This window comes from Penicillium angulare, assembly GCF_028827245.1.
Source record: "Penicillium angulare strain IBT 27051 chromosome Unknown utg000005l_segment0_segment0, whole genome shotgun sequence".
NCBI lineage: Eukaryota > Fungi > Ascomycota > Eurotiomycetes > Eurotiales > Aspergillaceae > Penicillium > Penicillium angulare.
In genome coordinates, this window is record NW_026623164.1 from 2211970 (window position 1) to 2223986 (window position 12017).

The following is a 12017-nucleotide window of genomic DNA, read 5'->3' on the forward strand; positions in this document are numbered from 1 at the left end:
TACTGGATATTCTCAAAGAGAAAATTTTGGCCTCTTCTTCATATTCTTTGATCTGTAGTACTTTTAGTATACTTTAGCTTTCCTGAAGTCTGTGAAGGTAGTAGTTATACTAGTAGCAATTTTGTTCGACTTAATCAACCCCGCTATTGACAAAGACCGGCTATTCCAAGGCTCTGGGCACAATTGAAGTTGAAGATATTCATCTTGAACAAAGATTCGCATAGGCTCTAGCTTGAGCCTATACGATGGGGTAAATGCGAAAGGCAAGTGAAAGACTCGAATGCCTAAAAGCTTGAGATACAATACGTTTGCAAATTAAGAGATCGAGTTCAAATTCATATTCAAAACTGATACTATGTATTGTTTCGTCACACCAGACCACTGGCAGTCTATAGAATAATTTTCTGACAAAATCAATATATCCCAAGTAAACACCCCCGAAGAACTATAACCAAAGCCCTCGAGTCCAATCTACAACCTAGCAGCCTCAACCCGATTCCCACTTAGATCAAAAGAAATCTTCTTCCCAGAAATCATAGCCTCTTGCAACGCAGCCCCAATTCTAACAGCCTGCACAGCAGCAGTCAACTGCAAAGCAAGAGGCTTATTCTCCAAGACCGCCTCCGTAAACTCATTAGCCTCAGTAACAAAAGCATGCTCGAATCGATCCCAATAAGTCTGCGGAATCTCCCTCCTAACACCAGAGGCATCAGAAACATTAACAAGATTCATCTGCGGCTGCGTATTAACAGCCAATTTGCCCTTTGTACCAATAATCTCCGTTGTATCTTCTTGACCAGCAGCCATCATTCTAGAGGCATAGAAATAGGCAATCTTGCCATCGTGGAACTCTACAAGTCCCACGGCGTTATCTCTATCATTGTGTTTGCGTAGATCAGGCTCGACGGCTGTGTTGCCTACTGCAGAGACAGTCTTGACTTTGCTTTCTGCGCCGAAGAACCAGAGTGTTAGGTCTATGTCGTGGATGGAGCAGTCGACGAAGATTCCGCCGGAGAATTGGGCGTAGGCGACGAAGAAGCCGGATGGGTCGAGCTTGTCACAGGTTTGACTGCGGAGGATGGAGGGGGCGCCAATTACGCCGGCTTGCATTTTGTTGTATGCGTCGCGGTAGGAGCTGTCGAAGCGACGGGAGAATCCGCACATCACCTTTAGGTGTGGCTTTTTGTTGGCAGCGTCGACGACGGATTGGGACTAGAAAGTTCGATATTAGCATTGGTTTTATGTGTGATTGGTCCTAGCTTCTAGTTCACTTACAACTTCGACACTGGTGGACAGTGGCTTCTCGCAAAGAACATGCTTATCGGCGTTGATTGCCTTGATTGCTTGTTCGGCATGCACGGCTGTTGCAGATGCGACGACAATGGCCTCCAGGCCCTCGTGCTTTAACATGTCATCGTAATTCTGGTATAGACGAACACCGTATGGCTCGAGGTTCTTCTTGCCCCATTCGAGCTCGACGGGATCAGGTGTGCTGGCAGCAACCAATTCAGCTCGGGGAGTTCGTTGTAAAAAGTTCAGAGCATGACGTTTGCCCATGCGACCAAGGCCAGCACAGCCAATTTTCATTCTTTGCACAGACATGTTGGAGCTTTTTTACAAATATAACAGGAGCAAGAACAGGAACCGAACAATTATTGTAGACGTAATAAATACTCTCTACCAAAGCCAAGCTGGATATTTAATTGCAGGTGCGGAGGCCAAAATCCGAGTGTGGAGAAAGCGACGAACCCCGAAATTCGAGATCTGCGGGGTCGGAAAGTGAGTTCCAGCCATAGGACATGAGTGTAGACATGAGATAGATGGGAAATGAGATAATAATAAAAAAAGAAAATAAACAGTCTGGCTCCAATTATTCTGCCTTCTTCGATGCCCGTCGGGCTTTGCGCTTCTCAAGTTCAACAGGATCGACATATCCGTCTCCCCGTAACCAAGTCAACACTTTACGAACACCAGCACCTTGAACAGCCTCTGGGCTGGACTCAAGAATAGAGCCCATGAGAGCCAAGGACAGTACAAATACAGTCAGTTCGTAACGACGACCGCCCTTCCAAAGTTTGCGCTTAACACCCGCCTTCCAGGCTGAGTCAAGTGATGCACGGAAGAAGTAAGTGAACAAGCTGCGGTTATTACTTAATAATAGGAATGGGAGAGAGCCCAGAGCACCGCTCAGGAAAAAGCGTTTGGTGGGGAGTGTCGAGCGAGGAAGCGTGTTGTTGAGCATACAGACGCTACCCCAGGAGGAGGCAATACCAGTAGAGAGAACAGCCGTCATCACAAGAATTTTCTTCGACATGCCATTAATAGCCATCATAGGATGTGCCAGGACTTTCTTGAAACCAAGTAGGCTGAATCCTACGACGACAGCTGTGATGAATCGGGCAAGCCGGGGCACTGAGAGTAGGATCTGATGTAAGAATGCGGTGCTACAATTAGGTAGGCTTGGGTGAAGTAGTGCGCATGATAGACTGGAGATTGATGGATGCGCAGGTCCAGTAATAGGTGAAATAGCCTTAACAGCTGCTGGTAAGGTATTAGGGTCAGACGGGTGGAGAATCGGAGACACAAACGCCCTAAATACCATGTTAGCACAGGACTACAAATGTTGAAGCGGCATTCAAAACCAGAAAAATATGAACATACGGCCAGCGAAGATTTGCAATAGATGCGAGGGAGTCTACAATCTCCTCTCTCTCCGGCCAAGCAACATCATCAGGAAGCGACTCCGGTCGGCCCTGAATATAGCTCAAAGAGAGCCTGCGTACAACCGCCTCAAACCACTATTTATAACCGAAACGTCAGCAAAATGACCCCAATACATCATTCCCAACATTTAAGTCATATCTCACCTTAGGAGTAGTTTCGCGATCAAATACAAAAGCATGGAAAAGCTGTGCACAAGAAACAGGCATTAGCAGCCAGCTGCCGAACCAATTTGGCAATTTCCACCCCTTCATCTCTAGCGCGTCATAGAGATACTCCAAACTCCGCGTAGAAGTCCAGATAGACGCCGTCAAACGAAGCTGGTCCTGTGGACATCCGCCCAGCGCGAAACCAGCCAAACTAGCACCGATAGCGGGCGCATATTGCGATGTCAACGCGCGCGAAATTTGCGGGTTTCGCTCACGGAATGGACGGGCATATTCAGTGCGAAGATTGGAGCGTAGTCTCACGAGGAATCGATATATGAGGCGATGGAGGAGAAGTAGGAGGGATAGGGAGAAGGAGAGTCGGACATTAGGCGATTGGAGGAACGGAGTACGAGTCTTGGTCCTAGATAACGATGGGAAACACGTGAGATAGAATATTCAATGAAGGAAATGAATACTTTGGAATGATAAAATTCGCTTACTTCGCTGCATCCTTTTTAACCCGACTCATAATCAACTCGAACAGCTTCATCGAAACACCCGTCCCGACGAAGACACGCAATGACGTACGGAGCGCCGCAATGCTATGCCGGTTTTTTAACTGAGCGACCGAGTCATCACGCAGCGCAATCGGTAGTTTATCTTTCAGAGCGGGTGCGCGTTTCGCTGCGAGCTCATAGAGAGCCCTGTATTCTTTGGCGCTGAGACATAGTCGGACGGCATTGCGGACGGCGGGGTGGACGTCTGGTATATCCCCCGAGGCCGCTGGGCTATCGGAAGTAGTAGGGGCAGACATGATCAGACTTGTGCCAGCAGCCAAATCAGTCGCCCATGGAATGTTTAAAATGTTGTGTGAGAGGTTGGGGTCGGAAGAGATGGGGGTCGCGACAGATGGGGTCCAGGAGTGACGATGAGGTACCCCGTACACGGACCCCAATGGACCTCGGCATTCCGAGCGTTGTTAGGCGTGAGCCGTCAAAGCTTCGCTAAAGCTTGGAAACTTGACTTAGCGGCGGCTTTTATACTAGATATGGGCTTATTTGTTATGGCAAGCGCTGTTTAGATTGTTGCTTCTAATTTTAAGTGGATTGTCGGTCATTATCATCTAGGTCTGGGCCAGTGCACCTTCTACTATGCAAACCGCTGGTGTTCCAAACAGAAAATAGCAAAACATACTTCAACGCAATGGATATCTCAAAGTTTATTGCAATCGGTATCAAATGTAATAACATGACCAGTCCAGATCATTATGGGCTGGGGCCGTAACAACGTTCACCAGTACACATGAAGACGACAGGTAGAAGTATAAGTTGAAACGACGAGAAACAGAAAAGACGCAAGGTTATCTAGATACAGTCGCACGATACGAAAGAACGTACAGAAGAAAAGAAGGACGTAAAAGGGAGATTAAGACGATTCATATCGCATCAAAGGCACACCCAACTCCAAAAGCAAGACACGGTCTTCACAAGAGATCACCAGAAGCTGCACCATCCAATCCAGTGCTGGCAGATATTCTCTACATTGGTAGCCTGCGCAAGAAGTTTATCAACCTGGTCACTGATATTGAGTTCTTCGTAATTCTTGAAATCACGTCCAGTGAGCTTCTCTTTAACTCGAGCAAGAACTTGTACGGCGCGGGCATTTTGGGCCTCGCGAGCCTCGGCTGGCACGCCTTCTTGGGTATCAAGGATGCCGCCCTCGAGAATTGAGGGTCGGCGACGAGAGAAGTTGCTTGGCTGCGCATTATCTTGGAAGTTGATGCCTTCGATGAGACTCTGGCGTCTTTCGGCGGTAAAGGATGTGCGGTCGGGGGATTCTTGAGCCCCAAGACGCCAAGTAATCAAGGGATCGTGAATGAACTAAATGCGATATTAGACCACTTTCTTGTGCTCAAAACGGTTGAAGGGACTTACGGCTTCCAAAACAGCCATCAGAGAGTCCTTGTTCTCTCTCAAAACTCTCATCACTGCCTCGCAGGTAATGCGATAGCTGCCTTCAATATTACTGACCTCCATAGCGAAGGTCAACATACGAGTAAGTCGGAACGGTACCCTGTAAATGGTGTGTTAGTTATCTGGAACTTATATCATGGAGGAAAGGTAATGTGGTAGATAGAAGCTTACCTTTCAGGGTACTTCTCCCGAACCATAGCGATCTCAAAGCAGTCACCGAAATCAATATGAACAACCCGACCCGTGACACGATCCAGCAACAAGTTGGAAGGATGTCGGTCACCCAGACCAAGAATGTATCCAACCATTGACATGACACCCAGAGATCTGGTGTAGTTGGTACGTCGTTCAAGCCAAGATTCAGAGCTCTTACTCTTAAGCCACAGAACCCGATACAAATCTTTACCGGTGGTGTTGTCCATAGCATATCCGAAGACCTCGACCTTCTGCATGAGAGTGAGGCTATCATAGTCAGGTGCCATTTGAAGCATGATCCTGTGTTCAATGTTAAGCAGGATGCGGCGGCTTTCTCGGTACTCTTTGATAAGAGCATGTAGTGTATCACTGTTGCATACCCAACCCAGGAGACCGGAACTCTGTGATAATGGAATGGCAGGGAAACGTTGGACCGAAAGATGGCGCTTGAAGCTCTCACCATCGTTGTCCAGAAGAGTATTGCACAGTCCGAAGAGTTGCATGACTCGCTCGTCCTGGCGAATATCTTCATGACCCTTGAGTGCGTACATGTAAGAGTGGCCGCTGCTGCCTTTGAGTGTCATCCGTCGAGGTCTCTTCTTAGTCTGGAGCACATGTAGAATTGGATCGAAGCTGATGATGCGGATAATAGGGCGACCGCTTTGGTAAGTTCCTGGCACAGCGAGATCGAGGCCTGAGCAATCTTTGAGTCGAGGAGACACATATTTGAGGTCAAGAATGAACAATTGTGGAAGCTGTCTCTGGATCTTGCGGAATACAGTGTAGTAAAGGTCCCAAGCTTGGTTCACATCCCCGACTTCACCGGTTGAGCGGTAAACTGCGCAATAATGCTTGGCCTCCGCAAGATCACGGCCAAATGCCTGGGCGAAAGACACCTCACGAAGCGTCTCGGCTCCCTTCTCCAGTAGGTCATGAAGGGGCGCGAGAGTTGCAAACATGCCTTCGGTATCGCTGGCGCCAAAGTAGAGACGAGAGGCCTCCTCAAGAGCTTCATGCCAGAGTTCGTGCCATAAAACGGCCACTCGGATCAGTTCGTGACTGACAAGATCTGCTTGTTCAACCAGCTTCGCGGAATGTTGGCGCATGCTGTCCATAATGCTACTGGCAGATTGCGAGCGACGAGTCACATTTGACTTCATAGCTACTGTCAATGGGTACACAAGAGCTTGAGGGTGTGTCTTGCCAACCTCCGCCAGTAGCCTATGGACGGAACCACGGACTCTGATATTAGGTTGATTGATACGAGCAATAAGTTGAGGTGTGACGGAAAGCCAAGTGTCAATATTCACTGTCGTGAAACCTTCAGTGACGACTGTGTTGACTTCGTGATCACCGCCGTGACTGAACCATAAGGTGAGCAATCTAAGAGTATCCTGCAGGGAGGATGTTGAGGACAAAGCAATTGATCGTAGGAAACCACGGAGCGCGGGTATGACATGCTCCGTGACAATATGCGCGGGAACCGGTGCTGGCTTGCCGTCTCGACTTGCTTGGTTAGAAATCGCTGTGACCACTTCAAAGTTGGCAAGAGCCCATGCGTGCCAAGCCTTGTAAGAATCCCGATTGTACTGAGTGGCTGCTGAGTAGGCATTGAGGACCTCCCGGACATAATCCGGCCTCCAGTCGCCTTTCTGGAGCGTTGTCTGCCATTCACCCTGTCGGAGGTAACTCTTGGAGAGGAGTTTGCGGAATTTGTTAGGATCCCCAATCCGGTCACGGAGGCTGATCGCATCAGGATGACTTGGATCTGCAATTCCATTGACACCATTTACACCGTGGTGTTCATGGGAAGAGTTGGAAACCATGAGAGTGTTGTACTTAGAGAGATCGTCGCTGAGGTTAGAAGTGAATTCTTTCAGCATCTCCAATGACTCCTGCTGATGGCCGTTCGCCCAGCTGAATTTCAGTCGAGCATATGTGACCTCGGGAGGTGCGATTGTTTGTGTTCCACTCGCATCAGTAATAACTGTCTCCAGGGCCGCGAGGGATCGTTCAGCCAGACCCATACGGTTCGACTTTCGGCAAAGGTTGGCAAACTTGATAGACATATCAAGATTTTCATGAGGAGCGGTCACAAGTGCGCGGACCTTGAGCATCCGCTGCCACACCTCCACATTTTGCTGGCAGCCAAGCAGTCGCTGGTTCCAGGTCTGGCGCATGGCATCCTGTTTCTCTGGATCACCAACGTTTTGCTTGTAGGTGATGATTTCTTCTAACTCAGCAAGCATCTGGACGCGGACTACAACGTTGTAAGCACGATTGTAAGACTCTCCAAGAAGAGCCGAAAGTTCGGTGTCCAACCCGTTGCGTGCTTTCTCAATGTACATATTGGCTTCTTCGAACTGGTTGCGATGAATAGCAAGAATAGCACCGAAGAATGATCGATCGGGAGACTGCTCTTTCATGACACCGAGATATGAATCCATCAACTCCCACTGGCGACGACCCCATGCTGCAGCTGCAGCAAGCGGAGCAATGGCTCTGCGATGTTCCAATGACGCCTGGTTCCATTTCTCTTGAGCAAGGTCTGAAAGAACCTTCCACTCGCCCAGAGCATGCAGACAACGCATTTTACCCATAGTGATACCAAATGAGTCAGGATCAGTCTTCTCGCGTCTCTTGTACGCAGCAAGGGCTTCATCCCATCGCTGAAGTTTTTCGAACCAGGTTTCTTTCAATTCCACGTCACGGTACGCTTGTGCCTTACGCAAGATACCGATCGCAGCATCAGACTGCTGGAGTTGATTGTTGATTGTGATAAGAGCCTCAACCGCACCTGAATTTTGATCCTGTTCAAATTCGAGCTCCTTGTAGTGAAGGGCTTTGGCAAAGGCGTGGCACTTAGCCGCGTATTTGCCAAGGGTGCGGATATCGATCGGAAGGGCCTTGTCATCATGTTCCATGAACTCTGCAAGATTAAGTAGAATCTGCAAGATCTCTGGAGAGATGTTCGGCGAGGTGAGTGCTTTCTCGATGGAACGAACCAGCTCTTCTTGATATTGGTCATAGAGCTCAGTCCAGCAGGAGACAAATGCAGCGTTGAAAAGGTCACGGGCCAACGGCTGATAGATTCCAGCTAAGCTGGCACAGGCCCGTAGCGCAGGAGATGGCGACTCCTTGAGAAGCTCCACGCTGAACCGGCGAATCCACTCTTGCCAGTCTTCACGAGTAGACTTCTGGGAAGAATCCCATGCATTCTTGAGATGTTGCTGATTAACAACCATCTTCTTCTGTCCGACTTCTGCGAAGTTGGAATCGTCAGCGGGGAATGCATAGCTTTCTTCGGGATTGAGGTCTTGCGGCAATGGATCTCCTTTCTGCAGCTTATTTGCCAATATTTGGTAGTTGACATGGCTAATTCCATGCTTCTTGAGGACCTTATTCAGAAGATGCATGTAGTGCGTGAAATCTTGACCAAGCTGGAATATGAGAGCGCAAATACAATCCATCGCGGCTTGCCGCAAAACGCGATCGCTGCCCGCCACAACTCGTGATAGGGAGTGGACCATGAGAGATGCAAAATCCGAAACATTGACTTGGCGAGAGAGCTTTGTCAAGCTGTCAATGGCAGACTTTCGAATGCTTTGAGGATGCTGTGATCCCTCGAAGAGACGAACAATAGACGGAATGATGAGGTGCATGTATTCTTCGCCGCTTGAGCCAAATATCAAGAAAGCATGGAGAATTTTCTCTGATGGCTGACGACGAGGAGAAGTATCCTTGTCAAGAGTATCCAACATTAGTGGGACTAGGCCAGCCAAGTACTTTCTAAATTCTCCTTCTAGAGATCTAGCAATGGCCTCGACCAAAGAAAGGATAGTACCCTGCACTTGGTACGAAGTGTCCCAGAAATCCCGAATCACATCGATGATTTCCGGAAGGAATGCACGGATGTGCTGTCGTACAATATTCACCAGGATAGCCATTTGGTTGAAATAGGATTCGAGGCGACTTGTAGGGGAGCTTCGGATCACTCCGATGAAGCCGGGAATGATCTGCCCAAGGAATGGCACGCATTTCAAGCTTAAAGTTTTGAAAATTGTGACGATTGCATCAATGACAGCCGAGTGGTATTGTACCAAAGAATTCTCTCTGAGGATATTCTGCAGCAAGGTATGAATGACCACAGTGGGATAATACTCTTCATTAGAGGGAGTTAGGCCTTGCATGACCAGCGCAACGTCTGATACGCTCTGGATCTCGTTGATGTGGTGAACGTCAGGCTCCACGTCACTGATTTGTTGGTACTTGTAAGGATCAAGCGCACCGAGAACACCAATAAGCTTGATGGTCTCCTTCCTTAGGGATCCAGTCTGTTCTGTCTTAGTGATATTAATCAAGACATCAAGGAGATGGGGGTATTCGAGATATGGCTCGATCACGTAACCCGAGTTGCTCGCCAGCTGTCCCAGAGTTCGTAGGGCAGCTTCTCTCTTGGTATGCGAAGATAGATCTTGAAGGGAATCCAGAATGATCGGCATGATCTGCGATAGATAACGCCTCATTTCCCCTCCACCGACACTAGCAAGTTCGCCGACGGCTTTCAAAGTGACAGCCGCAACACCAGGGTTGGTATCTGTGGCTTTAGGCAATAGCGCTGTCACCATAGGATCAACGTAAGACCTGATCAACTTGGTCGCGTTTGAAACAAACAAGCTGATTAGCTGTGCAGTCTCTTCTTTTTGACGCGCTGTGTTTGCAAAGCCTAGTCCAGTCAGAAGGTTGACGAGCAACTTACGCAATGGCGGGAAGACATAGGCAGGGTTGACACTCGAAAGACGTCCAATGATACATATAGCCGCTTCTTTGACCTCGAACGCTTCGTCGTTGACAGCAAGGAACAAGCAACGGATGTTCTCTGGACGTGCCAAATGTCGATCAAACTTGGCATCTAGTGACCACAAAACTGTGCGACGAATTTCTGGGTCTGCATCACCAACACCGACCGTCAATAGCTTATCAATGACTTCACTGACTACTTGAATTGAATGGCCACTGGTTTGGTTTATGATCGGATCATGGACGAATAGTTGACAACATGTAAGTGCTGACGCTTTTCGAATTTCGGAGTTGTCATTTTCAACGTAGTCAATTGCAACATCTCGAACAAACTCGTTCAATATGTGACCGGAGAAGTCAAAGCTGCCGAGGGTATGAAGTGCTAGTGCAATCTCGGAGTCGGAATGAAGATCTCGTGGTGCAAAGTCCTTCGCGAACGATGGCATGGGCGGCAAACGGTTTTCGGGGCAGCCGAGTGGGCGGAAGGGTGTCCCGCAAAGAATAATGCTGAGCATGTCGAGGAGTTTCTCTTGGATTACGGGTTTAATAGGAGGGATGTAGTGGGCCATATCGACCAAGGCTTGCGTTAAGGATTTGCTCAGACCGCAGGCGAAAATGGGGTCCAGTAAACCCTCCATATATTTGCTGAGGGCTTGTCCAACCGCCAGGGAGAGCATGCTGATACACTCAAACATCGGAGCCTCCTTAACATGGGACCTGTTTCTCGCTTTCATGGCGAGTCCCTCTCGAATGTGAACGATGATACCTTCGAGATACTGAGCGATGGCCGGTCCGACGGCATTGGCAATATTTCCGATGGCGATGAAAGCTGCGTCGCGCTCCCCTTGTCGCTTTAGTTGTGCTTGGAGATAGATCATGAAGCGATGTAGATAGATTTCGATGAAGTCGGTTGGGGCGTAGGATGCGAGGATAGGGATGGTAAGGACGACTTGGGTGCGAATTTTGGCGTCTTTGTGATCTTTGAGGCGTAGGACGATCTCACAGGTGTTGCGATAATTGTCTCCTTGGTTCATAAACATGGTACCTTTCAGGATCAACTCCTTGAGAATTAAGAGAGATCCATGGATCCAGTCCACATTGTGAGACTTTAGACCAAGCAAGGCCTCGTCGTAGATTCGAGCGAACCATGATTGACGAACTTGTGCGTCTCGAGCCACGATAATTTCGAGACATTGTCCCACGGCTTCTGCGGCTGTCTCTCGAATGAGAACCTTCATGTCACGGAGCGCAACCCAGACAAGCTCGAAGATTTGCGGCACGAATCCGTACAGGAGGGTTGGCGAGCCTTTCGCGAGCTCCCGAATCACGAGCACTGCAGCAAACCGTCGACCTTCCTGGCGCTCTGATTGGAGCCACTCCAGCGCCGACTGGATCTCACTTTCTACCAGCTCCGCGGTCAGTGCCCCGCCCGGCTTAGCCAGTCGGCCAAGCGATCGGGCGGCACGCTCCAATACCATAATATCATTGCTTCGGAGGGCGCTTCGGAGGTAACTGGCAAATCTAGTCGTCTTTTGGGCCGCGTCGACGCCGTCAAAGTCGATCAGCTGGTCAAGGGCGAGAAGTCCACCGACTCTCTCATTTGCATCGCTACCTGTTACAACCAGCTGGGCAATTCGTTGACTGACGGCATTGTAAAACTCCACAAACTTCTCGGAGGGCCAGTCTATCAGTGAGAGATACATGTCAGCTAAGTGTCAAGTGTGTGTTGCATGATATTGAGTCAGTTCCATACCTCTTGAGACAGACAGGACATTGTCGTAGAGCTCATAGGCAGCTCTGACCTGGGTCTCTTCGTTCTTCGATTTCAGATCCCCAAAGAGCCTTTGGGTGACATCGGTGATGGGGCCTGCTTGCGCCATATTTGCGAGCTACACCCCAAGGTGGACATTGGAAACCAACCTTACAGGAGAAAGCAGGCAAGGCACATAAGTGGTGAAGGAGGGAAGGTCATGTGGTGAGGCTCACTGAAGGCGGGTTGATGACCGCAGTGTGCACGGGCCTCTTCGGCCACCTGATGTTCTCCCCCAGTGCTTGTTCCCCCCGTCGGGCGTTTTCGTTTGGTCTAGAACAAATTATTAGTCTGTAGTTGTAGAACTAGCAGGGTTCAACTGCATGTTCAATTATTGACCCAGATTATGAGCTTTAATTGAAAGGGTTT

At 49.0% G+C, this 12017-nt stretch overlaps 3 protein-coding genes across 3 annotated transcripts; all 3 read right to left on the reverse strand.

The window, feature by feature from the left end:
• Window positions 1-471: 471 nt before the first annotated feature.
• On the reverse strand, window positions 472-1602 carry N7478_008171 (putative NAD binding Rossmann fold oxidoreductase; the record flags this gene model as incomplete). The annotated part of the gene is made up of 2 exons (XM_056924385.1): window positions 472-1212; window positions 1276-1602. 2 exons carry the CDS (start codon window positions 1600-1602, stop codon window positions 472-474), a joined length of 1068 nt encoding a protein of 355 aa, XP_056777111.1.
• A 268-nt stretch (window positions 1603-1870) lies between these two features.
• Window positions 1871-3684, reverse strand: N7478_008172 (uncharacterized protein; the record flags this gene model as incomplete). The annotated part of the gene is made up of 4 exons (XM_056924386.1): window positions 1871-2591; window positions 2662-2798; window positions 2868-3291; window positions 3371-3684. The coding sequence occupies 4 exons, from the start codon at window positions 3682-3684 to the stop codon at window positions 1871-1873; spliced, it is 1596 nt and encodes a 531-aa protein (XP_056777112.1).
• Window positions 3685-4363: 679 nt separating this feature from the next.
• On the reverse strand, window positions 4364-11718 carry tor (putative TOR pathway phosphatidylinositol 3-kinase TorA; the record flags this gene model as incomplete). Its single annotated transcript, XM_056924387.1, has 4 exons — window positions 4364-4750; window positions 4805-4943; window positions 5015-11522; window positions 11592-11718. 4 exons carry the CDS (start codon window positions 11716-11718, stop codon window positions 4364-4366), a joined length of 7161 nt encoding a protein of 2386 aa, XP_056777113.1.
• Between the last annotated feature and the right edge of the window lie 299 nt (window positions 11719-12017).